Raw genomic sequence first — 26,295 nt, forward strand, 5'->3', positions numbered from 1 at the left:
TATGAGGAAATGTATATTTGTAAAATGTGTTTTCTTAACCTTACATCAGATGTGATATTAATGATTAATTACTAATTTTCGTCTGTTATCCCTCGTGGAGGAGTATAAGCTACTCACAAGGATTCTCTATCGAACTATGTCCTGGGCAATCCTTCCTAGTTGTTTTCAGTTGCTGTTCATTCTTCTGTTGTCTGTTTCCAATTCCCGACTCAATGTGTTACTTGGTCTTCTTTTTTTCTTTTTCCTTTCAGTCTTCTAGGTTACTGCTTGCCTGGTGATGCAGTTTGATGATTTTCTCAATGTGTGTGCCTTATCTTCTTTCAACATCTTTTTCTAATTTCCTCTTCAGGTGTGAGCTGGTTTATTCTCTCCCACAGTAGGTTGTTGCTGATGGTATCCGGCCAACGAATACAGAGTATCTTGCGTAGATAATAGTTTACTTTTTTGATGATTGTTGTAGTAGTTCGCCATACAGTAGAAATATTAATGATAATGTAGAAATATTGAATTTGTGTAAAACTTGGGGATTTAATAATCAAAGACAAAATCTACATTTCTTATTGGCTCGTACTATCAAGAGTATAACTATGATATCCTCATTATTTCAGTTTAAATATTAAATGAATAAATTTAATCATTAGGATTTTTCATTATACACTTGTCTGATCGACTTGATTTGATTCAAAAAACATGAAATATTTAATTTGTTTTCAAAAATTAGTTGGTATACCAACGATTATAATGAGTTTTGCATGTTATTACTTCATACAATCAATCATAACATTACTAGTAAAAGTCCTAAACATTTGTTCAGGAATAAACTTATCATCTTACTAACGTAGGTATTCATTAATTGTGAAGTTAGCAATTTCACTTCCTTTGATTAGTGTCCGAAAATTGTTGTCAATTTCAAATTTCTTTATACTGCTCACGAGACCATAGAATCTGCTTATGAACGCTTTGCTGTATTCTGATCTTACTGATAACCATGAATCATGACCAGAAATTTTAATTTCTATTGATCCTGTAACTCTTTCTATTCTCAGTAGCCAATTAGACCATAAAGGCCACAAAGAAATTTATCTTTTATTGTTAGATTGTTTTTCTAACTGAAAAGCTGAAGATTTTATTCACTAATTACATTTATTTATTTTAACACATAGATATTGGTACAAGGAGGCACCAAATACATATGCACCACACAAATTTCATTCGATATGTGTGAGGGCTGTGATACTGACCGGGTGCCCAAACCGAAGCAGGTGGTTTTCTCAGAGGGCCACACTCGGAGCCTTCGACCTAAAGGTCTGATCCACAAGGCAGTGGAGCAACGTAAGGAGATGCAGTCCCATGGTAGCCGGTGACCAACAATGGGTTTACACGCCATTTGTTCCTTCAGGATACTGGATCCCATGTGCACCATTGTTTTGGAATCAGGGTTTTCCAACTCCCGTATGTGGACTCTCCATGTCCACCAACCCGGTTTAAGCGCTGGACATTCGTTTTTCGTCCTCTCAATTCCGTAAACAAAAGCCCCGCCACGAGAAGGCAGTGAGTAAGCAGAGACTATATACGCGTGGCCATGTGAGGGCATTTCGAGAGGGAGAGCGTACTCGCCACACTCTCGGCCATACCAGGGCATTTGGGGGCTACTCACCACAAATAAGAAATAATAGTGTACATAAATAACTTTAATGTATTACAGAACTGATCATTAGGTACATAATCAATTAACAATAATCTAGGAAAGGTAAAAAAAAAGTGTGATGTCAGTTTGTGAATGAAATGAAAGCTTTCAATATGAGCGATATGAAAAAAACCATAAACCAATTATTTAATAATTACACAATGAGAATATACATAATAATTCTTCGTAAAATAGTTCTAAATGTCCGATTTCTACCAATTATTCACTCTAATCTAACAGAAATGAAAATAACTGAGGTGTGTAACTTCAATAAATAAATCTCAAATGCTAGAAAATTAATCTTCACCCTGAAGTAAGTTACCTTATTTCTCATAATAAACAATTCATTAGTTCCATGGGTTCAACTACTATGCTTATAGATTCAGTTGAGTGCATAATGAACTTATCTTTTTTAATCTAATAAAAATAATTTTCCAGTCATATTGATTTGGGGTCATATTCTTGTATATAGTCATGTAATTTTTTGTTTACTTATGTTTTCAACAATTACAATGTATGGTAAGTTATAGGTTTTTGAATTTTGCAAACATGATAACTTCGTATTTGTTGTATATTTATCACTTATCCGTCACTCTACATGAATTTGATGAACTAACCAGAATCATTCTCAAGTGTTCCAAATAAAAAGTCTAGTTGAAACAACTTTGAATATAAGAAATAATCGTGTTTATCATGTAGTGGGTGAATTGTATTATCAAGTATATTTTAGGATATTATTCAAAATGTACTTTATGGAGTTGAGGTTTATGTATCGTGTGGAAAATGTATCACTTTGATCAACGTATTTCGTTCACTACTACCGTGAGTGTCTCCCTTTAAAGTGTGTCAATTGGTTAGAAAAGTGTAATATTCCTTGTTTGTATTTGCCCCCAAACGCCCTGGTACGGCCTAGAGTGGGGAGAGTCCGCTCTCCCTCTCGAAATGCTCTCACATGGACACGCGTATATAGTCTCTGCTTACTCACTGCCTTCTCGTGGCGGGTGTGTTGTTTACGAAAATGAGAGGACGAAAAGCGAATGTCCGGCGCTTTCGCCGAATTCCAAACCAATGGTGCACATGGGCTTCAGTGTCCTGAGGGAACAAATGGCGTATGAACCAATCGTTGGTCACCGGCTTCCATGGGATTGCATCTCCTTACGATGCTCCACTGCCTTGTGGGTCAGACCTTTAGGTCGAAGGCTCGGGGAGTGGCCCCCTAAGAAAACCACCTGCTTCGGTTTGGGCACCCGGTCAGTATCACAGCCCTCACACATATCGAATGAAATTTGTGTGGTGCATATGTATTTGGTGCCTCCTTGTACCAATATCTATGTGTTAAAAATAAAATAAAAAATGTTTGTATTTACTTCTTTCATATCTAGTTTTGTTAGTGCATATTAGTTAGGTATAAGATATATCTATCTGAACCATCTTATACCGTAAACTACATTGGTGACTAAGATAGGAGGCTAGAAGAATCTTCGGAGCTGCATATCTAATACATTGCGTCAATGCATGAAATGACCGACTATGTATTCGCGTTAAAACCCCAACAAATGAATATAGGGCTTCAACAGCATAATTTAAGACAGAATGCAGAAGCTCATATCCATTTGAATTATGTTTACCGTTAAGCTAAAATATATTTCTTAATACAACTAATATTTTCTTTTTCTATTCTATTAGACTATGGATAATACATTGGAAATTCGTATTTTAAATCCTAATAAATTAATCCAACAATTGGCTATAACTCGTGTTACATCAATGTGTTATTCAAAATGTGGATGGTTTTATGCAAGCACAGCTCCTGCCCCTACAACTAATACACTTTTCTCTACAGATTCTTTTTCTTATCAACAAAAAGTTACTGTAACAGAATCGATCAATAATGATTCTTCTTCTGTTGTACGTGGTAAAAATAACAGCGGTAATGAAATTTGGCTTATATTATCAGCGAACAGATTAAAATTTATTCAAAATTTAGTTGAAAAAAAGGTAAACAATGTTATTAAAATCATTATTGTCTGCTTTTAGAGATGGTATTTATATCTGTAAGTGTATATAAAGGTGTGTAATTAGCTAACTGTATAATTTAAGAGTAGGAATTCTAACCAGCTTCAATATGTCAGTATTTTTATCTCTGCATGTCTAATATACAAGTGGGGCAACTTATGTATTTAATACGCAATTAAAGAATGTTGTAATAAAATATGAGGACTATACATTGAATACTTCATTTGCAAATTTCCACCATTTGTCTTTCACATTCTATATGGTTCTTCCTATTCGCAATTTCTTTCCATTCTCTCCAACTTCTTAGCCTTCTGCTACCAGGGTTTTCACTTCCATTTGGTGTCTGTCGACATAATTAGCATACACCACATACATACATAAAAGAAATCGATCAGTTAAATTGAATTCTTATAAAAGTGTGTAAACATCGTACTTTAAAAAAAATTACATAGAATTATATTCACATTGTTATAAATTGGTCATTATGTTCATTGTGTTTAGGTAATAATAACACCTTATGATAAAGTATTTTAAAAAGAAAATAATGGCCTATATATTTCTAAATTTACGCTACTAGATTTTGATGATTGTGATCCAAAGCAAGATAAAATTAAAGTGCACAATACATACATTCTTTTTATTTTCTATTGTCTTAAACGACTGTTATCTAATAAAGCATTTCAACTCTTATTACTTACTTATGCCTGTTACCCTTCGTGGAGGAGCATAGGCTGCTCACCAGCACTCTCCATCCAATCCTATCCTGGGCAGTTCCTCCCAGTTGTTATTCATCCTTTTCATGTCTGCTTCCAATTCCCGAAGTAGTTTATTCTTCGGCCTTCCTATCTTCCATTTCCCTCCAAAATTCTATGTTAGGGCTTGCCTCGTGATGCAGTTTGGTGATTTCCGTAATGTATCCACTTCCAACATCTTTTTTTAATTTCATCTTTTTCTAGAAGCTGATTTGTCTTTTCCCACAATAGGTTGTTGCTGCTTCGGTCTGGGCATCCGGGCACTATCCGAACCCATACACAAATCAAGTGACTTGTGTATTCGGTGCCTCTTTTGTACCAATATTTATGTGTTCAAATAAATAAATATTAGCTGTTGCTGATGGCGTCCGACCAACGGATATCGAGTATCTTATGTAGATAACTTTATAAATACTTGATGATGGTTGTTGTATTTCCCCACAGTAGAACTGTCTTGATGTTCTTATTGAAGATTCTGACTGATGTTGGCTGACAGTTGTTTTGAGTCCCATATGTTCTTCAACTGGGTGGTGCTGACCTTGATTTGCCAATCCTTGTCTTAACATCTGCATCAGATCCACCGTGTTCATCGATGATGCTGCCCAGGTATGTGGAGCTTCAGAACTTCTCCATCACGTGTGATTGGGTTGGTGTTCTCCGTGTTGTATTTGACGATCTTGCCTTTCCTTTGTGTATCTTGAGGCCTACTGCTATCGAGGCTGGTGCTACACTGGTTGTCTTGACCTGCATTTTTTTCGTGTGTATGGGATAGGAGGGCCAGGTTATCTGCTTAGTCCAAGTTGTCTAGTTCCATCTAAGCTGTCCACTGCTTTTCGTGCTTCCCCTCAAATGTCGAGGTCTTCATAATCCAGTCGACCACCAGGAGGAAAAGGAAGGGGAAGAGTAAGCAGCCTTGTCTATCTTCGTTCCTCACTTGGAATTCATTCGTGAGCTGTCCTCCATGCACGACCCTGCACTGTAGTCTGTCGTATGAATTCCGGATAATGTTGACGATTTTCTCAGGTACACCATGGTGTCGAAGAATTTAGCATAAGGTCCTCTTGTCCACACTTTCAAATGCCTTCTCATAGTCAATGAATTTGATGTATGGTGACGAGTTCCACTCAACTGATTGTTCAACGATAATCCATAGTGTTGCGATTTGGTCTGTGCACGACCGATCCTTACGGAATCCGGTCTCTTGATCACGAAACTAGAAATCTACTGAGTCTTTCATCCAGTTCAGCAACACTGTTGAAAACTTTTCCTGGCACTGACAGTAGTGTGATTCCTCTGTAGTTCTCACATTTCCTCAGATTTCCTTTCTTTGGTGTTTTGATGAGGTGTCGTTCTTTGCAGTTTGTCGGCACTTGTTCTTCCTGACTAGAACGTGGAGCATGTTTGCAGTTACTTCTATGTCTGACTTCGATGGTTCAGGTGGTATATAGTCAAGTCCTGCTGTTTTTCCACTCTTGATTTGTCTGATGGCCATCCTGATTTCTTCGATCGTTGGTGAAGTGACATCTATAGGAAGGTCTGTAGGTGTTGCTTCGATGTCCAGTGGGTTCATTGGAGCTGGTCTATTCAAGAGGTCCTTGAAGTATTCCACCCATCTGTTCCTCTGTTCTTGAATCTCGGTTATAATCTTGCCTTCTTTGTCCCTGATCGGTCTCTCTGGTTTACCGTAATTGCTTGCCAGTTTCTACGTTGTGTCATATAATTGTTTCATGATTCCTTATCTTACAGCTTTTTCCGCTGTCGTCGCTAGGTCTGTTTGTCAGCTCTAATGCTCCTTATCACTTACTTGTTTACTTCTGTGTATTCGGCTTGTGCCTTGGCTTTCTCTGTTCTTGTTCGGTTTTTCTTAACTGCTATCTCCCTGTTCTTCCTTTCTTGAATCATGTCTGGGGTTTCGGTAGAGATCCATTCCTTATGATTATGCTTCTTGCGATCCGGAACCTCCTGACATGTTGGAGCGAGTTTTTTTTGCTTTTCCAGTTGTCCTTCATTGTCGTTTATTCTTTTTCGAGTAGATCCTGTAAGGCTTGGAGCCTGTTGTTGAGAGTTATTTTGAATTCGTTGAGTTTGTCAGTATGTCGAAGGAAGGCTGTAATGAACCTTTGTAATGCTGTTCCTCCAGTTTTCCAGTGTTTCTTTATCTTCACTTTCATCTTGGCCACAACCAGGTGATGATCTGAAGCTATGTCAGTTCCTCTCCTAGTTCTCGCGTCTTCCATTGATCTTATGGATATTTAAGTGACGCAAATATGTTCGATCTGGTTCTGTTTAGTGTGATCCGATGATGTAGCTTTGTGTACGCGTTTCTGTGGGAATGTTGTGCCACCTATAACCAATTTGTTGAATGCACGCAGATTTGCAAATCTCTCCCCATCTTCGTTTCTGTCTCCCAGTCCATGTCGTCCCATGATATCTTCATATCTCGTGTTGTCCATTCTGACTTGGGCATTCAGGTCTTCCATCAGGATGATGAGATCCTTTCTTGGGTACTTTGCTATGATCGAGTTCAGCCTCTTGTAGAACTGATCTTTATTGTCGTCATTGCTGTCATTTGTTGGTGCATAACATTGGATAACATTCTTCGTAATTCTCTCCTTTGTTTTGAAGGGTGTTTTGATGATCCTGGAATCCCATCCTATAAGTGCATTTCGTACTTGTGTGAACAGCATCAGAGAAACTCCCTGTGTGTGCGACGCATTTTCCTCTTCGTGACCAGAGTACAGCAGCATCTCTCCCGTATCTAGCCTTTATTGTCCAGTTTGGATTCAATGGGTTCCGCTGATTCGGAGCACTGCCAAGTTGTATCTCTTCATTTTTATAGCTATTTGATTGGTCTTTCCGGTCTCCCATTGTCCGGACATTCCATGTACCTATATAAGTTGTTTTTTTAGTTAGAAGGGGCATCGGTCTTGTGACTTTCGAAAAATCTCGGCTTTCATCATGATGCATCACAATTCTTCCTTGAACTCGGAGGGCAGAGTTTAAATTGTTTAATATGTTTCATCTGGTTGACGCTTTTTAGCGAGATTTTTTCTATGGGATGGGTTTGCCGAACCCTCTCCCTTTACCTGGGTTTGGATATTTCTAGAAGAGCTACAGAAGGAGTTAACTCTCTTATATGACATATAAACAAATTCTAAACCTAATCTAAACTTTTCGGATGTCAACTACTAACCATTACTTAAATTATTATCAAATGAATAAACCTTAAGTAAGTTTTTAGTTCGAAGGACCAATTGAAACAAATGACCATTGAACAAACACTTTGTTCAAGTTTTTAGTTCTGCACTAATATACATTAAATAATTACAATAATGAATATATACTGAAGTTTAAAACTATCAAATTGTAATTTTCTATCTTGTTTACTAATAATAACACTCTTGTCATAATATTTCAATATCTTAAAGTTCTATCTTCTATGGTAAGGGGTATATATTCTATGAAAGACCTTCAAGTTCCATTATAATAGTTCATTATTTCCTGCTAAATTATGGTTAATTCTTTCACGCGGAATGTAAGATATTAGTATTCATCGTTATTTCCAAACCACAAAATTGTTCGGCGATGTTATATTTACTTTATAAGAAGTATAGAATGTACTGTATCTCATTTTTAGCAGACTATGTCATTATATACTTTAAGTTTGTATGAAAAGAAAAGTTTGGATACTTGATTGTACTTTTGTAAAAACAGTCTTCATAATACATGTAGCATTCATTTCTACTTTCCTTGAACCGACAAACACTTCAATTAATCATCTTGTTTGTTTGATACTGATTTCTTCATCTTTTTGGTAAATTTATTTAAAGACAGATTTTGATAGAACCGCTTACTTTACTGTTTATGATACGATTATATTCTTTACTGGACTCTGAGAGTTTATTAATGGTAGATGGGTTTTCGAATTTCAGTAAAAAATTTTAGTCATCACATACTCTTGTTGTAGGTTATATTTCTCATAAATTAATTTCATTTATGATACAACTGGAAACCTATGAACTCTGAACAGCTATTTCGTCCTGATGGAGATATTCTCAACAGCGACTGATGCAGTTCAAACATGTCGGGAGCGAAACCGTTGCTAGTAATGGGATCGGATGATCGTTACTCCATGTCACGTTGATTAAAGTTGCCCATCAAATGGTTCGAATGGTTAAGTGTGTGCTACGAGACCTGAAGGTTCCTGAGTTGAATCGCTGGTGGGGTCATGGGTGCGCAATCCCCATAGATCTCACACTAAAACAAAACAACAGCCCAGTTTTCTCTGATTTTTAATGACACTTCATCTGAGATCACCCTATGAAAAATACGACCTAACAATTTAAACCATTCTTTACTAGACTTTCTAAACTACGATTTACTGTTTACATTATTGATGTAGATTACTAAGCTTGATCTCATCTGCTTCTATTTTAAAAGTTTGCTGGTATAACTAGCTTTTTCACGTCAAAAAATTAACCATCACGGTCGAGTAAATTAATCAAACTTGGTCATTCAACCAGCCATAATCAACCTAAACCTCGGAAAATATATATACTGCTTCGAGTAGCCACACCACATCAGCTCAGTGAGATGAATTTATCAAAATTAATGTCAGAGAAGTAGTGACAGTAGTAATAGAAAATATTGTATATAAAAGATATGATTCGAGAACAAAGAAAAGATTACATAGGATAAAAACAATCATTATTATAAGTGAAAGAATAAATGCATATCATATCACCCATCATCTCCAACCATTTGCTTCGATAATCGCAAGAAACCATACCAGATAGTTTGTATTTATCAAAATTATATATTCCAACAATCAATGAATTTATGGATTGATATCACTTATCATATATTTGTATGATTAGTATTTTTGTTGAGAGACCTCAGTATAAGTGTACTAATAATATTTTTTTTATTTGTTTAATACTTAGGTAGTATCATTGTTTTTAGATTACTGTGGATCTTGTGCAAAATGATAACATTATAATATTCTACTGATTATAATCTTCCATAATGTGCATTAAATGTTAACTATATTCAGCTACATTATCTTATTTATTTAGGAATTTGAATTGGCTATTTGTTTAGCCAAAACTTCATTATATAGTGGTCAAAATCCTGTGGAAACATTACAAATTACTATATTGTATGCAATTTATCTATATCATGAAAAAAAGTATTCAGAGGCATTAAATCTATTCACTGAACAATTAATTAATCCAATACATGTACTTGGTTTATTTCCTGGTATGTTATCTGAACAAGAACAACATCAAATAGAACATTCTTGTGATATCAAAGTAAGTTAATGTCTTAACACTTTTTTCTGAAAAATAACATTTCTCACAGTTATATGTTCAAAAATAATGATCAAATAGTATACAGCTAAATCTAAAATAAATATCAATATGAGACGTTTATGAAAGTTGTTTTATTTTACTATTTACATCATGGATTGGCCATAGTTAATCAACCAGCATAAACCAAAAAGCATTAGAAAGCTATTTTATCCTAGTATGGAGCTCCTTATCGGTGCGTATTAACTACCCCAGTGGTATTCGATCATTAGTTTGGTTTGTGTAAGCATGGAGGTAGTTCTTTTAAGAAAGCTTCGGTTTTCGAATCCTTATGGCTAATACTATCATCTGAATAGCTGTCTGATTTCTAGATTACCATTAACATAGTAGGTCAGTGAAAATGACTGAATACTACTGGCTTTATTCATATATTGTATTGTAAAGTAGAGTTATCGTTAATTTAATTATTCTTTGTTATCACTAATTTGGACTTTCGAATGGTTACTTCCAACCGTTTGATCATTAATTAGTAACCAACCTCATGTCTTTGTAGTCCTTTATTGTGTCGATCAAATTCTATCGATCAAGCTTCAATGTTTCCACTAATCACGGGCTGGTTAACTCAGACTGTGAAGCTGAGTTACGCGTGATTGAGTCAGTCATCTGAGTCTATAAACCCATATCATTTTAAAGTCTAAATTTCGTTCACTAGATGTTTATGTTAAATCCATATGTCACTGATTGAAATCATGAGTCAATTGAAGCTAGACCACCATGGAAAACCTGGAAGCACTGGACGGCCGTTTCGTCCCGGTATGGGACTCCTCAGCAATGCGCATCCACGACCCCGCACCCCGCGAGATTCGAACCCAGGACCTGTCAGTCTCGCGCCAGACGCTTAACGAACTAGACCACTGAAGTTAGACATTAACACCATTGGGTGCCGGCTCAGTGGTCTAGTGGTTAAGTGCTCGCGCGCGAAACCAGTAGGTCCTGGGTTCGAATCCCACGGGGTGTGGGGTCGTGGATGCGCACCGCTGAGGAGTCCCATACTGGAACGAAACGGCCGTCCAATGCTTCCAGGTTTTCCATGGTGGTCTAGCCTCAATTGACTCATGATCTCAACTGTTTAGATTACTACAATCTCCACAAAACCCCTTCTGATACATTTTTTTCTCATTATTTCCTCTCTTTTTTTAAAATAACTTTTCATTCACAAGATTATTAGTTCATCTGAAATGATTAATGCATTTGAACCATTAATTACATATTTATTAACATGGAGACGTTTATTTAAAAAAAATCAACAGTCAAACAATATCCAATCATTGATAAAATCATCGAAACTATTCAATTCCACAATGATAGAAGAATCTCAAAAATCTCAATTATTAAATAGTAGAAATGAACACTATCAACAACAACAACAACAACAAATCACTATCACAAATGAATTTGAATGTTATTCCATTAAAGATAGAAGTAGAATGATTGTGTCATATACTAAATTATTAGAATTAATTGATACAAGTTTATTAAAATGTTATTTATCAACAAATACAGCTCGTGTTGCACCATTATTACGTCAAGAAAATGCATGTATTCTTGATGAGTCAGTTAAAACATTACTGGAACATAAACGTTATCACGTAGGTGTTATTTTTATTTTTAGTTTAATTATTGGTCTGGGCAATTGATAATTTTAATAATGATGGGGAATATTTTGTCCTAGTATTATTGGACCTTTCGGTAGTAAGCAACACCCTTAGCCTCTCTAGCTATCAAACCCAAAACTTTCAGGTCTTGTGAGTTATGTTACACTTTTCGACAATTAGGGTGAAATCCAATGATATTTCCAACTTGATTATTTAGTGATACAAGTGGTAATCGTCTTACTCCCAATATGATTTCCCATTAGAACGTTTGGAACTCACCTTATTATCATATGATATATAGTTTGCTTAATGGGTTTTCTAAAGTTTTATTTGTTGGTCGTATTTTTCATAAGTTCATTCCAGTTAAGTTAATGTTTGAACCAGTCGATTAATAATGTTCAATATTTGCTGACGTAAAACAAATTGAATCCCTCGAGGCGGGGTCGTGGGTGCGCACTGCTGAGGAGTCCCACAATAGGACGGAACGGTCGTCCAGTGCTTCCAGGTTTTCCGTGGTGGTCTAGATTCAATTGACTCATGATCTCAACTATTGAAATTACTACAATCTCCACAAAAACCCCTTCAAATACCTATTTACCAAAATACGGTCTATTCAACAGTGAATAATGACTACTGTTAAATGAGTGTAAGTGATAAGTCGTGTAGGTTGAACGCTATATACGAATCCTAAGCTATTCCCGTAACCCGCAGACTAGAACTACACAACGACTTGAACTCCAGAAAGAAGACACAAGTATGAGAGAAAACACTTTATCCCAAGGTTCATTCTAGTACAGAAAATCAAGGGTATTTATAGATGTTGGCGTCTGTTAAATCAACATCATATTTCAGCCAATCCGTTAACGTCATATTATGCTACCGACCAATAGTAGCACGCCACGCTGGAATTCTCGAACGTTCCATCATACTTTGATTGGCTAGGGCCCTCCGGCTCCTTTTTGGGCCTCTGGAGGCTCCGTTGAAGTTCTCCGGAAGCCGACCCAACACCTCCCCCGAATAAGATTTCTTTCTGGGATCTACTTGTAGTTTGACGACTGGGTTGCGACGGCGTTCCATTATTCTTGTCGTCTTCCTTGTCCAAGGCTACTGTGATCGATCGATAAAACGCTGATTATCAAAACCTGCAGTCTCACACGTTACAACAGTAAGACAAGATTTCTGATCATGGCGGTCGATATGTAATGTCGAACCAGAGGCCTTGCTGTCTCCTAAAGAGAACAATATCATTCAACCGTCGATTCAAAATTGAGATATTCATATTTTCTAACTAAAATAATATTGGATCATAAACTATTAACCACTTAGCGTCAGAACACATTCGTCTTTACTAGCTAACATGGGTGATGGATAACAGTGGAATCCAGGACGCGCGTTTCCTCCTATTCGGGGCTCGTCAGCTGGATGTACCTGCATCCCAGAGTTGATGTTCTCTCCAGGACTCAAACCCAGTACCGTTCGATTCAAGCACCATCGCGTTCTCTACTTAACTACTGAGTCCTGATAGCTACTTTTTTGTGCAATGGGGTGAAGTTTAAATTCAAATAGGATTCGAGCAAACAATACCAAGTGAATTTACACTTGTCTTTGCTTGCAATGTAGTTGATCACTCAGCTTATAGCTATATATTGGCGATATGCATTTTTATTCAACTGTTCCTTACTATTGTATCAAAAGCTTCAGTGGTGACATAAAAACTGCATTGATAATTTAAGACTAGATCAATTATCTACATTCAATGTTGATAGAAACGTCGAACGTATGTAAACTGTGCCTTTTAATGTTTGGTTTTCCATCTAAGTAATCATTAATGAACCGAGTTTAGTAAAGTTGTCTGTGCATACGATTTTAACTATAATGTAGGGTTGAAAACACTATGTGAAATGCATAAGCAATGAAAGAAGAATCTGTCTTCTGAAGAATTTCAGTAATATTTTGAATAATGTCAACTAAGATGAATTAAATCTTATTATTCTGAAATGGGGAGCATTATGGAGAGCATAAGATTGATGAATCCTTGATTTTGTAAAATAAGGCTTTTTGTGAACTCAGTTCTTTCATCTGTTGTTTCGTCTGTTATTGCTTTCAATTCTAACCTTATTTTCAATAATGAAGGAATTAATAATGTTATATCAATCACGTGGATTACATCAAGAAGCATTATCTATTCTACAACAATTCAATATCATACGTATGAAGCAAACAGGGTATGCAATAACCATGACAGAATCAAATTCAAATTCTAAACTTCCACTTAACATTACCTTAGAAAACAATTATAATCCTGGATTAATTGAACAGATCGGTCATCCAAAACGTATAATTCATTATTTCATACATTATTTAAATGCTTCACACTTGAATCTACTGCTTGACTATTCTAAAAATTATATACTACGTTATCATCCAATTAGTTGGATACGTATTCTATACTATTGGGAACGGAAACTTACCATGAAATATCAATCTGAATTTCTTCTCAGTACAACATTATATGATAAAGATAAAAAAGGTGTGAGCAAGTTACCTTTATTTATATTATATAAATCAATGATTTTTATCTAAAAATTTCTGTACTTTAACATAAACTAAAGGCTACATAAATATCTTGATGTATATGATAGACAGAGAAAGTATTTGTATATAATGTATTTAAGAATATTTCACTGCTTTTGCTCAGATAGTAGACAATCAGAATGCTGTATGATTTTCATCTACATAATTTAATTTATGAGTTTAGTAACATCTTAACTAGTTTTGTTACATGATCATGATTGTTAATACTCAACTCAAATAGGTGTGATAATTGGTGGAAAGATTTCAAGCTAACTTATGTACTGTTTTGAAATGATTTTAACCGACTTATTGAGTGTAACCATTATACTTGATAACATATCAACAGACCACGCCATTAATTGCAGTTTGTTACCTCCAAATGTCAGGAACATTACGAAAATAGTAATAAGCACTCATTCGTCTGCTTTATACTCGCTTCACTTTAGTAACTATTATTGGTACAAATATTTACCAGGAAACATTCATTTGATGTAATTTCGTTTAAATATACTCTAAATGTTTTCGGCATAACTACCTAATGAACCTATCTCTTTAAATGCCTTGGTACGACCGAGGGTGGAAAGAGTCCGCTCTCCCTCTCGAAATATTCTCATATGGACACGCTTATATTGCCATCACTAGGAAAGTCCTACTCACTGCCTTCCCGTGATGAGGGTGTTGTTTTCGAAGTTAAGAGGACTAAAAGTGAATGTCCGGTGCTTAAACCGAGTTCATAGGTACGGAGAATTCATCTAAGGGGGTTGGAAAATCCTAGTTTCAAACCAATAGTTCACGTAGGCTCCAGAATCCTGGAGGAACAAATGTAGAATGCACTTACTGTCTGTCATCGGTTACTATGGAACTGCATCATCTAACGTTGCCCCACTACCTTATGGCTTAGACCTCTATATCAAAGGGTAGAGGAGTGGTCCCCTTAGAAGACCACCTCCTTCTCTTTGGTCACCTGGGTAGTTTCCCAGCCCAAACATAAATCCAATGATTTGTATGGCACATATATTTTTCGACCCCCTTTCATGCAAATATGTACGTGTTTAAAAGAATAAATAACCTTTTAAAAGCTGGAGTTGTAGTCAGTAGAATATAAACTTGCGTGGATTCTATTAATACCGGTTAATCAGTTAGTTTTTGTTTTAAAATCAAATTGAAGCATGTTTACATATGTTTATTGCTAATTTTACTGCTAGTCTTTATTCTCTGTCGTAACTGACCTAGATTCGAACTTGCAACCAAGTGGTTGAAAATTCAATGAATTAACCACTAAGCTAAACCACTTTATATCAAAAATAAGTTGTTGCATTTACTCATGACGATTAATGAAGAAATCGTAAATTATAGAGAATTTGACAGCTGTGAACTGTTTCACTTTTTGGTGTCTCCCTAAAAGTATAGAATTCTCAGTACTATCGAGCTCATTATCTGTTATACTATTGACGTTTTCTTCAACTAGCTTGTTATCTGAACGTTTCTGTTATTAGTATTATACCTTGTACGATTTAGAAAGTGATTATTTTTTATTTGTGAACCTGTTACTAATTATATCCAAGCGATTTACCAATATGCTTTCCTAGTAAAAGATCTCACTTTTATGAATATGCATATGTGTTGAGATATGAGATGTCTCGTAGAATGTATTTTTATGATTGTTCGACCAGGTATCAAACCGGCCTTCGTGAAACTTGAGCCGAATTTACACACCGTATTAGCACAATGAGATAAAATTAGCAAAATGAATAGTAAAAGCGGTCGGAATGATGTAGTAGTGGTGACAATGAGAAGGGCTAAACATTGCAAATATGATTTAAGAAGACAAAGTGGTAAGGTATATATAAAGGAATACTATAATTCATGATTGAGAAGATAAAGAGTGAATGTAGCTGGGCCATTGTGAACGATTCTGAGTCATATCATTCAGTTTCCAATCATTGATTGTGATTAATTTACTCAAACCTATCAGATAGTCTGCTTTTACATGTGCAGTCGAAATCAATAATCATTAGCTTAATAAACTAATTCCACATTTTGTTTTACACTGCCAAGTTCAATTAAAGTCAAATTTTGGAAAGAATCAAATTAAAATTCACTATTCATTTGTAATTACCAAGTATGATATATACATTCCCCTGTAATAGTTGTTGTTAATAACCATTTAATAAATTTTCTAATTAAAATGTAATTTTGACTATTATTACTAATAGTATAGTCATATTCTTTTCATTTAACTCATAAAGTGTACCATAGTTATTAGTTTTGTACTTCTCTATTTGATATTATTATTATTTCATTTTATTCAATCAGATCAATTCACGGTATTTTGTTCGAATTATCGAAATCAAATATTACATTATATGGAACAATATGCTTCACACTTAATTATTCCTTATTTAGAATTAATTATATTTGTACAGTGGAATGTTCAGCATAATGTTGATATTGACGACGATGACTATTATGATGAAGATGAAGATGTAACTGAAGATAATGAAATAGTAGATGAAGGCGAATCAGAAGAACAAATCGGTCATGAAGAAGAGGAAGATGAAGGAGAAGAAGAAGGAGAGGGAGATAGTAATGAAATTAAAACCAAAGAATATGAATCTGATAATCAGAGTGATTTTAACACTGATGATCACCAGAAAGAAGAGAAAGTCATAGAGAAGTCAAAATCTAGCGCTACTCATTTGAATTATAATCATACTGAATTAAAGCAAAGTACACCAAGAAACTTTGATCATAAATTAAATAGATCTAGTCCTCGTAATGTTTTAAAATCTAAAATACTAAGTGTTTCTCAGTTGTCATGTGGATCGTCCTTGGATTCAATGCAATCTGGATCTATGTCTCCAGGAAAAGTATGTTAATTTGTATACTACCTTTTAAACAATAATTGGTTATATCATGTGTTTTTTCCCTTCACAATCGGATATAAAATTTAGATTTTCATGTCACTGATGTTGATAGATTCATTGTCCTTTTGTTTAAGTGTAACGATTGATTTTTTTCTAAAAATGAAGAGCCAGAACATGTTAGATATTAATTCGATCACACTCACCATCATTCCCGAGGATACAGGTATAACCATGTAAGCTGTGTATCCCAGTTTGTGATTTGTTTAAGTAGCTCTGTAGATAGGAACCCATTCTCAACATTGTTACTCGTATATTAGCCGAGTCTTATGTATTAATTTAAGTGAAATGATATTGCGCAGTTAATTCTCACCATCAAGTGATCAATGCTTCTGAGTAATTCATTCCAACAAAATGTCGATCTTGATTCTACTAGTTCATAAGTAATATCTATTATTTTAATATTGAATGACATAAGTTAGAATCTATAAACAACTAACAGTTTCTCTTCACACACCTCAAGTTTACCTTCTTTGTGAGTGTCAATGGGCATGAAGTGCAATTTCCTTTCTTTATTTAACTACAAAGGGGTTAATAACGATTTATTTTGTTTGTATGTGGTTAAATTAACACTTAATGAATTAAAGAAAAAAAAGTCGTGTTTCTTTGCTTCAGAATGTCCTTACATAAAATTATGCTTCACATTAGACAACTTTACGCTAAACTGTTTGACTTATCTCCCCCTACTCTTTTATTATGACTTTCAATCTATATTTGTCTTTTTGAAAAATATATTCATCAGCTTAGGTATGTTAATTTGCTGAAAAAAAGAATCACTACTCCAAAGAGCTTAACTATGATCAGTATAGAATTATGATTCAGTAATACTGATAATCAATAAACTGTAAGTTATAAATGTATTCTGAAAATCGGAATTCACAAACTTAAAAACAACACAGTTCTCACCAATCAGTTTAAATTTCATTTCAAAACGAAGCTTTAAATCATCCATATATCAATACTTTGTGTATTAATAGACTTATCCACTTTTGTTATGTTAAAACAGGTAACTATCAGTCAGTATCAACGTAGAACTTCGTACGTAAGTACATCAGTTCGAGTTGCCACACCACATTAGCACAGAGATGCAGTTGTCGATTCAAATCCTGTAGTGGTAGAGGTAGCAAGAGTATAAGCAGTAATCGGGAAGATTAGGGTTTGGAGATGTTATTTAAAGAGTATAATCCAGTGAAATAAATTTAGAAAGAGGAAAAAAAGGGACACGAAGGATTCAGAAGATTAGAATTTGGGAGAACACAAAGAGTGTATGCACCTGCGCCATTGCAAACGATTTTGAGCCATGTCATTCAGGGTCTCTAACCATCGGTTGCTATCATCTCGTGGTCCCCAACCTACCAACATGACTCAGTCCACTTGTCAGTGACTTCATGGACTTGTGCCATGTTTTGGTTTGGCCGCCTCTAGCTTTCTTCCAACCTACCCCTATACCACTGAACATAGCACGTCGAGGTAGTCGGTCGTTGGGCATACGTAACACGTGTCCCAGCCATCTCAACTGATGAAGTTTCACTACTTCATCAATTGATTTGCCATCCTTACCTAGTACCCGTTTCCTAACAACTATGTTACTTACTCGATGGTCCCATGATATACGAGCAATGCTTCGAAGACACCTATGATCGAATACTAGCAACCTACGAATATCATCTACTCTTACCGGCCATGTTTCACTGCCATAAAGTAGGACGGGACTATAGAAGTTCTTTCCATCTTTTAGCTGCAATTCTTAGTCTTCGTACAAGTTTACTATTATATTTTAATTCAACATAGTTTGTCTTTATAAAAGAAACACAGCAAACGCTAATAAACCTCTGTGATGGTGTCTCACTGATAAACTACTAAGACGTTATTGTCTCACTTACTACTTTTTATTCATGATCGATGTAATTTGATGAGTATTATGGAGTAAACAAATATGATATTGGCCAATACTCAGTGATTAACCTTTGTCCTATAGGAGATCATTTGCTCCGCGAATCAATCAGTGGTAACGTCTGAAACTGACTACCTTCAACCACCTTGCATTGCTCACTTCATTCATAATCTATACACATGTTTGTTTTTTTCTCATCTGGAAGATTTAGTGTTTGCAACTAACTAACATCAATTTAAATAGTAAGAGAGCCTACAAACCATTGAATATTCATTACATCTTTGTATTTGTCCTACTTGTTGGGAATTTTCTAACTTTTTTGTTCAAACGCATTAGTTCAACTTGATTATATTAATTAGTTTTTACATGTAATTAATCACTGATGATATGTCTGTTATTGTTGTTGATTCCAAGACGATATATATATTCTCATATAAACATATAACTATCTTCTTCATTTCTTCTTTCAAATAATTTCTTTCATTTGCTTGTTTTTCCTTTATTTTTAAAGCGTTCTAATCAGTTTAGAGATATGCTAACAAATTCATTATGGCCTTTACCTGATCAAGGTGGTTTTAAACGCTCGCGACTAATTAATTCACTTATGAATAGTTCATTTAAAGATGACAATTCTTCAAAAATCTGTGATCCAGATATTTTACCCCCTATTCCACAATATCCCTCTTATATTGATGTATGTGATATACATACACGCTACGCAGTAGCATTGATGTAAGTTAGTATAAATATTTCTCTGCTTCAATAGTTTGTGTGCGTGCGTTTGTCATATGATGAGTAAGGATCAATAGATTAGTGCTAAATTGTCCAAGGAAATCGACAGAAAGTTGTGAAACTGTATCATGCTAGGTGATATTCGTTAGCACGGATTGTCTGAAGTTCAAAATAAATACTCCTAACCTTGGAATTCGAATTCAGTGTCTCTCATAATAGACTTAAATTGATTTAATTACAGAATGTTTTTAACAGCACAATTATTTTGACCCTTCATTTTCAAACAATCTCTCAGTAAATAATGACATTTGTATGTTCTAGAAGTCCAGGGATGATCAATCTCTATGTATTGACTAAATGTTAAGTAGTTTTGTACCGTTTGGATACAATTTGATGCTGGATGCTTCAAAGGCAATTATGAAACTCTTTTAAACTTTGGATCTTATTAGAATTGACAATTATCTAAGCATATGCTATGATTTACCTTCCAGTTCAGCTTCTATGCACGTCGTGAAAGACTCAAATAACGATCGTTACAACCCATATGTATTTACAAGTGGCAAGAATGTCCCCATTTACTACCATTGTATGATCTGTTTGATTTTCATTAACATATAAACGTGATTCTGTAAAACTGTAAATCAATATTTCGAACATTCACTTTTACTTATGAAGTCACTGTTTTGATTCCTGTCTCATCTGATTTGATTCATTACAAGTAGTACGTTGGGTTCCCATGTAATAAATACTACCAAAAATTTACATTTTACAATTCATTTAGTAATTACATTTTTGTTGTCGTTTTTTTCTGTTCTAGACGTAGAGCACAATCATTACAACCGACTAATAAACCATTTGCATTTAAAGTTAATGATGAAAAACCGAAGTCTGGAGCTGTAGCACGGTTACGTCTACGTCTTTTGCGTTTTCTCATACATCCTGGTGCAAATTATTCTTTTAGTCGACTATTATCTAAATGTCCTTATGATGCATTTTTTGAGGAACGTGCTTTCCTGTTGGCCAAGTTAAATAAACATGAACAAGTATGTTATGTAGATTATCCTGTCCTGATTAATTTTTTATTCATATCTAAGAAAGATTAAACTTACGAAATTATTAGACTGTTAATTATTCTATCTATTTTCAATATATAATTATTCAATAATTGGTCTATAGTGACTCCATACTGTTTTAGTGATAACATTTTACTTAACTTATTAATCTTACTGAAATTGCGATTAAATATTTATTCACCTATCACTCCGTTTTGTATCCCTTACAATCCACTTATGCATAGAACAAGATTCCTTACATGTGATGCGTTAGTATTGGTTTTGAGTCAGAAAAAAACAATTTGATATTTATCAGCTAGCTAACTGTCTATTTGAAAATGAAAAGTAATGCATTGGGTCAAGAGAAATTAAGATTCTGGTCATTGTGGATAGTCAGTTTTGTCATTGATTAAAGCGAAGATCATTGGTCAAATAGCTAAACTTCTAATTAGTCGAACCTGTGCTCTTTATTACTTGGCAATATAAAGTTTGTATTCATAACATATTCAAGTGGCGAAACTAGAAATATGTTATTTTTAATATTTATAGGTTAATAAAGCATTTCTTTATGTGAAAGAGCCCTCCCGATCTACGATATTGTCCGTACATTCCATGTACCGATATTAATTGTTCCTCTGGTTGTCAAAATAGCCATCAGCTTCGTGACTTCCGAAGAATTTCACCTTTTACTATAAGGTATCTTATTTCTTCTATATTCGGACCGTCCAACTCTCAGAGCAGCGTTTGAATTGTTCGAATGATTTTTCTTGGTTAGATATTTTGCAGCGAAGTTATTTCCTATGAGACGCGATTGTTAACCCTATGTTTAAATGAGAACGGTTGGATACTGACTCATAATGGTCTAAAGGTCAAATGCTCCCTGCGAGATCTGAAGTTTCTATAGTTGACTTTCCAGTGGAGTCATTGATGTGCACCGCTAAGGAGTCATATCCTAGGACTAAACAGCTGTCTAGTGCTTCCTTGTTGTCTAACGAAGGTCAGTTCATAATGTAAACTTTTAAAACGATTTAGTTATTTTAATTCATTTGGCATTGTTTTACTTGAACCTTCCCATTGAATTTTAGGACTGCAATTGATCAGTCTCATATTGACATATGTGCATACTGTGCACATTGCCTTAGTTCACAAGCATTATAAGCAAAGATGGATAATGGCTAGCAGTGGAATCCAGGACTCGCGTTTCGTCCTATTTAGGACTCGTCAGCTGGATGTACCTGCGTGTCAAGGTTGATGTTCACTTCGGGACTCGAATCCAGTACCGTTCGCTCCATGCTAAGTGAATTTAAAGTAAACCTCATTGCACAAGCAAGTGGTTATCAGGACTCAGTAGCTGAGTGGATAACGCGATGGTGTTTGAAATGAACGGCACTCGGCTCGAGTCCCGGAGTGAACATCAACTTTGGGATGCGGGTACGTCCATCTGACGAGTCCCAAATATGACGAAGTGCACGTCCTGGATTCCATTGCTAGCCACCACCCATCTTTGCTTATAGTGATTTAGTTATCCATATTGTAAGTTTTAGCAGAAACAGTTTTATGGTTATGACACTAATCGACTATCAGATAATAATTGAATATTCCTAAATTGTCGGAAAACGTTAGTATAACTTAGGAGTTGGCACTGCAGATGATCAAGTATACAAACATTTAATCATATTATATTTTAATAAAAGATATCGTGATACAAATCAAACTAGGCATTTTTTTTAGTCGCACCTAACTTACATATTTTATATTTATAATAATTTTCCTAGGCTCTTTCACTTTGGGTTCATTTACTAAATGATTGGAATAGAGCTGTAACTCACTGTATTAATGTTTATCAAAAAGGTGAACATCATTTGAATAATGTTGAACATGTAGATACGGATATTGTTCATACAGATTGTGTTGGCGCCTGTGATGGTAATAGTGATGGTAGTGGTAGTGCTATAATCGACAAGAAATCTTTATCATATGCACAAAATATGCGAAATTCTCCTTCATTGGCCAATTCACCATTCATAGACAACAATATTAATGTTACTAGTAAACATCATAATGAAACACTGACCAATAATGATTGTGATATATTTTTTCTACTTATACAAATTTGTTTACATCCTACCGAACCTGCTTCTTTGGGCATCGTTCTACCTTGTAAGTTTGTTGTTTTGTTCTTGATTCAAAGGAGCTGTTTGTTTTGCCCTATTAAGAAAACAGTTAATAGATAACTGGTGACTGATAAAATCCTGCAATTTCTATTCTAATATATATTTACCTATTGGTTGTTGGTATAGACACTAACTACTGTGTTTGAGTCCGCGTGTTTATCATAACTAATGGTTGGCGTCTTTGAATCGTATGGCTCAGAATCGTTCGTAGTGGCACAGACATATTCATGCTTTGACTTCCACTCGATTCTAAGCTTGAAAATGATCGTACATCTTTTATTCCGTTGCTCAATCTCTTCTTTTAAGTGATATTATTATTTGTTTTTCATTTGATAATTCCATTTCTCTGTGACTATGTGGTGTGACACTTCAAACTGATTTACATATGTCAGGTTGTACGTTGCTTTAGACTAAATGGTTGTTATTCAAAATAAGATACTTATCGATGGTGATTTAACATTGATCAGTTCAGGATCTCAGTTAAAACTCAACAATCTTAACAACCCTATACTGATAAGATACTTAAGCAATAAACACTAGCGAATAGTGCTGTTATTATTATTATTAGTGTGTGTAATTGTCATTTCCAGTTGAATTATTGGTTTAAAATTGTGTATTTCACATTTAGTATCTTAAATAATTAATTGTATGTATTTTGTTAGCATCTCCCAACAAATCTACATCATTTACTCCGAAACTAAAGAAAGCACTTGAAATCCTTCACCAATATAGTACACTTGTAGATCCTGTCAAAGTGATACGAATCATACCTACCGTTGCTTTGAGTTCTGTTGGGAACTACTTAAAGGTATGCAAAACTATCAATAATTTTATACATTATGCTTAGCTAGTAATTCTATTGCAGGTTTCATGTTAGTAAATCTTAAATTACTTTACACTGTAAGCTTGTTTAGATAGGGCTTATGTTTGACAAAAAGGCGATTGCTTTTATGATTTATTCCTTTTAATTTTAACAACATTCAAACAACTACCGAGATATATAAAGTACTCGGCAATTTCCAACATTTTAATGATTGATATATAGGTAGGCTTCTGATGGGTAACTAAATGTGTAATACACTTCGATCATGCACAATGTATTCTATATTAACAATGCATAAAGGTGTTTGTACTATACCTTACTAAATTAGATGTTTGTGTAAAGGACTTTAAGAACAATTAACCAAACAAGGATACCGACTAATAAACAGCTCCTAAGTTCAGTCCTGTCAAATGATTAGCTGCATGTTTAGTTCTAAGGAATGCGACATTTATTGATTTACAAGACCGGACACTATTAGCAACAACCTACTGTGAGAGAGAACAAACCAGATCGCAGCGGAGGAAATCAGAAAGAAGCGCTGGAAGTGGATAGGACACATATTGAGGAAAGCACCCGAATGCGTCACAAGACAAGCCCTCACATGAAATCCTCAAGGCCAAAGGAAAAGAGGAAGACCAAAGAACACATTACGCCGGGAAATGGAAATAGACATGAGAAAAATGAACAAGAATTGGATGGAACTAGAAAAGAAGGCCCAGGACAGAGTGGGTTGGAGAATGATGGTCGGCGGCCTATGCTCCATTGGGAGTAACAGGAGTAAGTAAAGTAAGTACATAAATGATCAGATTAACCAATACAACTCTCAATTCGTTACTTGATTTTTCATTAAAGTTCCAGTTTGAGCCCGTATATAGGGAGTTTCCAGGTCAGTATCAGAATCAGTCGACTACCCAACCTAGCTTCATCTAATTCATGGATTATCTCTTCCTATGTTTCAAGTGAACAAGATTTTTCCACTCATTCTAAATGCCAAACTTGGTTTTACAAATTTGATTCCTAGGTCTGCGTAACGTTTTTTACTTAAGGAGTTCGCCAACCTGTTAGCTGTAACTTAACTTTATCAGAACCGAATTAATTATATTAATCAGTTATCAGACAATAATCAGCGCTATACCTTTCAGTCCTTATTATCAATCAACTTCTATTGTTATCGTAACTTTGGTGAACATCTCTACATGACCTAGTTTTTAGCCCAAAAGAAACTCATTACTCAAACTATAGAGATAGAAAAAAATCCCTAACCCACCTATGTCATTATCGGTGCTCAAAATATACGGGTTTTTATCATATTGTTCTTCGATATCTGTACTGTTGTTCTGATTTATAAATTTTAAAACTAAGCGTTTACTTTTTGTTACTGTTCTTTTCTACGATACATCTAGAACATGTTTATATCTCAAGAGAGTACATTGAATCAATTAGTTTTTCTTGAAAATGCTGCAAAATCTGAATTAATCGCATCATGTAGAGATCGTATAAAAGTTACAAATAATCATTTTTCAATTTTATCATCTACACGTTGTCGAATATGTCGTCGACGTATTGGTAATAGTGCTTTTGTTAGACAACCAACAAGTGATGAATTAGAACATTATGGTTGTTGTCAAGATTTGATAAGAAAAAAATAATTAAGAAAATTTATGCTGAATTTTTTTATTTGTTATTTTCTTTACTACTTATTGATTTCATGCTACAATCATAATAATTATAATAATACATCATAGTATATTGATATCTGTTTATTTACAATACACGTTGATTTACAATATTTTTTGAATACATTACTGATTTCTTCTAATCAGTGTAGTTTTATTTTGTTCATAAGCATAAAAACATGCGGGGTTACAGTTGCCTTGGTAGTATCATCACTTTTCAAGCCTTAGTTCACACAAATCAATAATACATAGATAGACTTCTTAAAAATAAGAACCAAACCATACTCTGATGAAAAACAAATATTTTAATATATATTAAACACTTCATCGCACAATTTATAAAGTCATCGAATGATTTATGTTCTGTAATTGTAGATTCACAATTCTTAATATACTCAACTTATACTCCATTTCCTTGAAGTGTACATGATAGCCAAGTTGCAGTTTGTTCACTTGTTTTGTTTACGAAAATGGGTGGGAATAGTATTGAACTCTCATATCTAGGAAACTTTGTATTTATCAACTAGAGTTATAGTTCAATATCCATTTAATTAACAATCACCTTCCATCAACTACCAACAGTTAATTCAGAAACCGGTGACCCATAGCTCTGTTTTTACAAATCCTTTAATTGGATTCAGATCGAACCCATAACAGAATAATTAGATGGTAATTACTATGCTCACCAATCTACAAGTACATAGGAAATCATTCATAAAGTTTCGATTATGAGTAATTTCATGTTTCGTAATTGCAGTATATGATCTGCTATGAATTTTAACAAACCTGTCGAGTTAGTCGTTGAGCGTTTATATCTACTAATCAGATGTCTTGTCCATTGAATAATCATATGAAATTGATATGATGGTTGATGGTTTAGGATACAGGTCAGTCTTTTTTTTAAGGGTGAAGATCCCTATAACTTTAGGAACAGGTTGTAGAAAACCGATATATTACCATCATAATATGACATTTCACACACTTCAGAACTGTCTAAATTGCTGATTCATAAAGACCTTGACAAAAC

At 34.7% G+C, this 26,295-nt stretch overlaps 1 protein-coding gene across 3 annotated transcripts in view; it reads left to right on the forward strand.

Annotated features, from left to right (window-relative positions):
* VPS39_1 (Vam6/Vps39-like protein) overlaps positions 1-25,391 on the forward strand; it is a 43,195-nt gene extending 17,804 nt beyond the window's left edge. Inside the window, exons 5-14 of one of the 3 annotated variants that reach the window (XM_035733112.2) lie at positions 3,374-3,685; positions 9,531-9,767; positions 10,985-11,413; positions 13,553-13,949; positions 16,310-16,863; positions 19,323-19,543; positions 20,361-20,586; positions 22,371-22,755; positions 23,432-23,577; positions 24,996-25,391. In XM_035733112.2, the coding sequence (XP_035589568.1) occupies positions 3,374-3,685; positions 9,531-9,767; positions 10,985-11,413; positions 13,553-13,949; positions 16,310-16,863; positions 19,323-19,543; positions 20,361-20,586; positions 22,371-22,755; positions 23,432-23,577; positions 24,996-25,241 (3,153 nt within the window). In that variant the 3' untranslated portion in view covers positions 25,242-25,391. Of the gene's footprint in view, positions 1-1,927; positions 2,001-3,373; positions 7,762-9,530; positions 9,768-10,984; positions 11,414-13,552; positions 13,950-16,309; positions 16,864-19,322; positions 19,544-20,360; positions 20,587-21,144; positions 21,593-22,370; positions 22,756-23,431; positions 23,602-24,995 lie in introns of those variants that run through there. The other 2 variants (XM_051215128.1, XM_051215129.1) reach the window with 2 other exon arrangements.
* Positions 25,392-26,295: the final 904 nt, after the last annotated feature.

Source organism: Schistosoma haematobium, chromosome 2, assembly GCF_000699445.3.
Source record: "Schistosoma haematobium chromosome 2, whole genome shotgun sequence".
NCBI classification, from domain to species: Eukaryota; Metazoa; Platyhelminthes; class Trematoda; order Strigeidida; family Schistosomatidae; genus Schistosoma; species Schistosoma haematobium.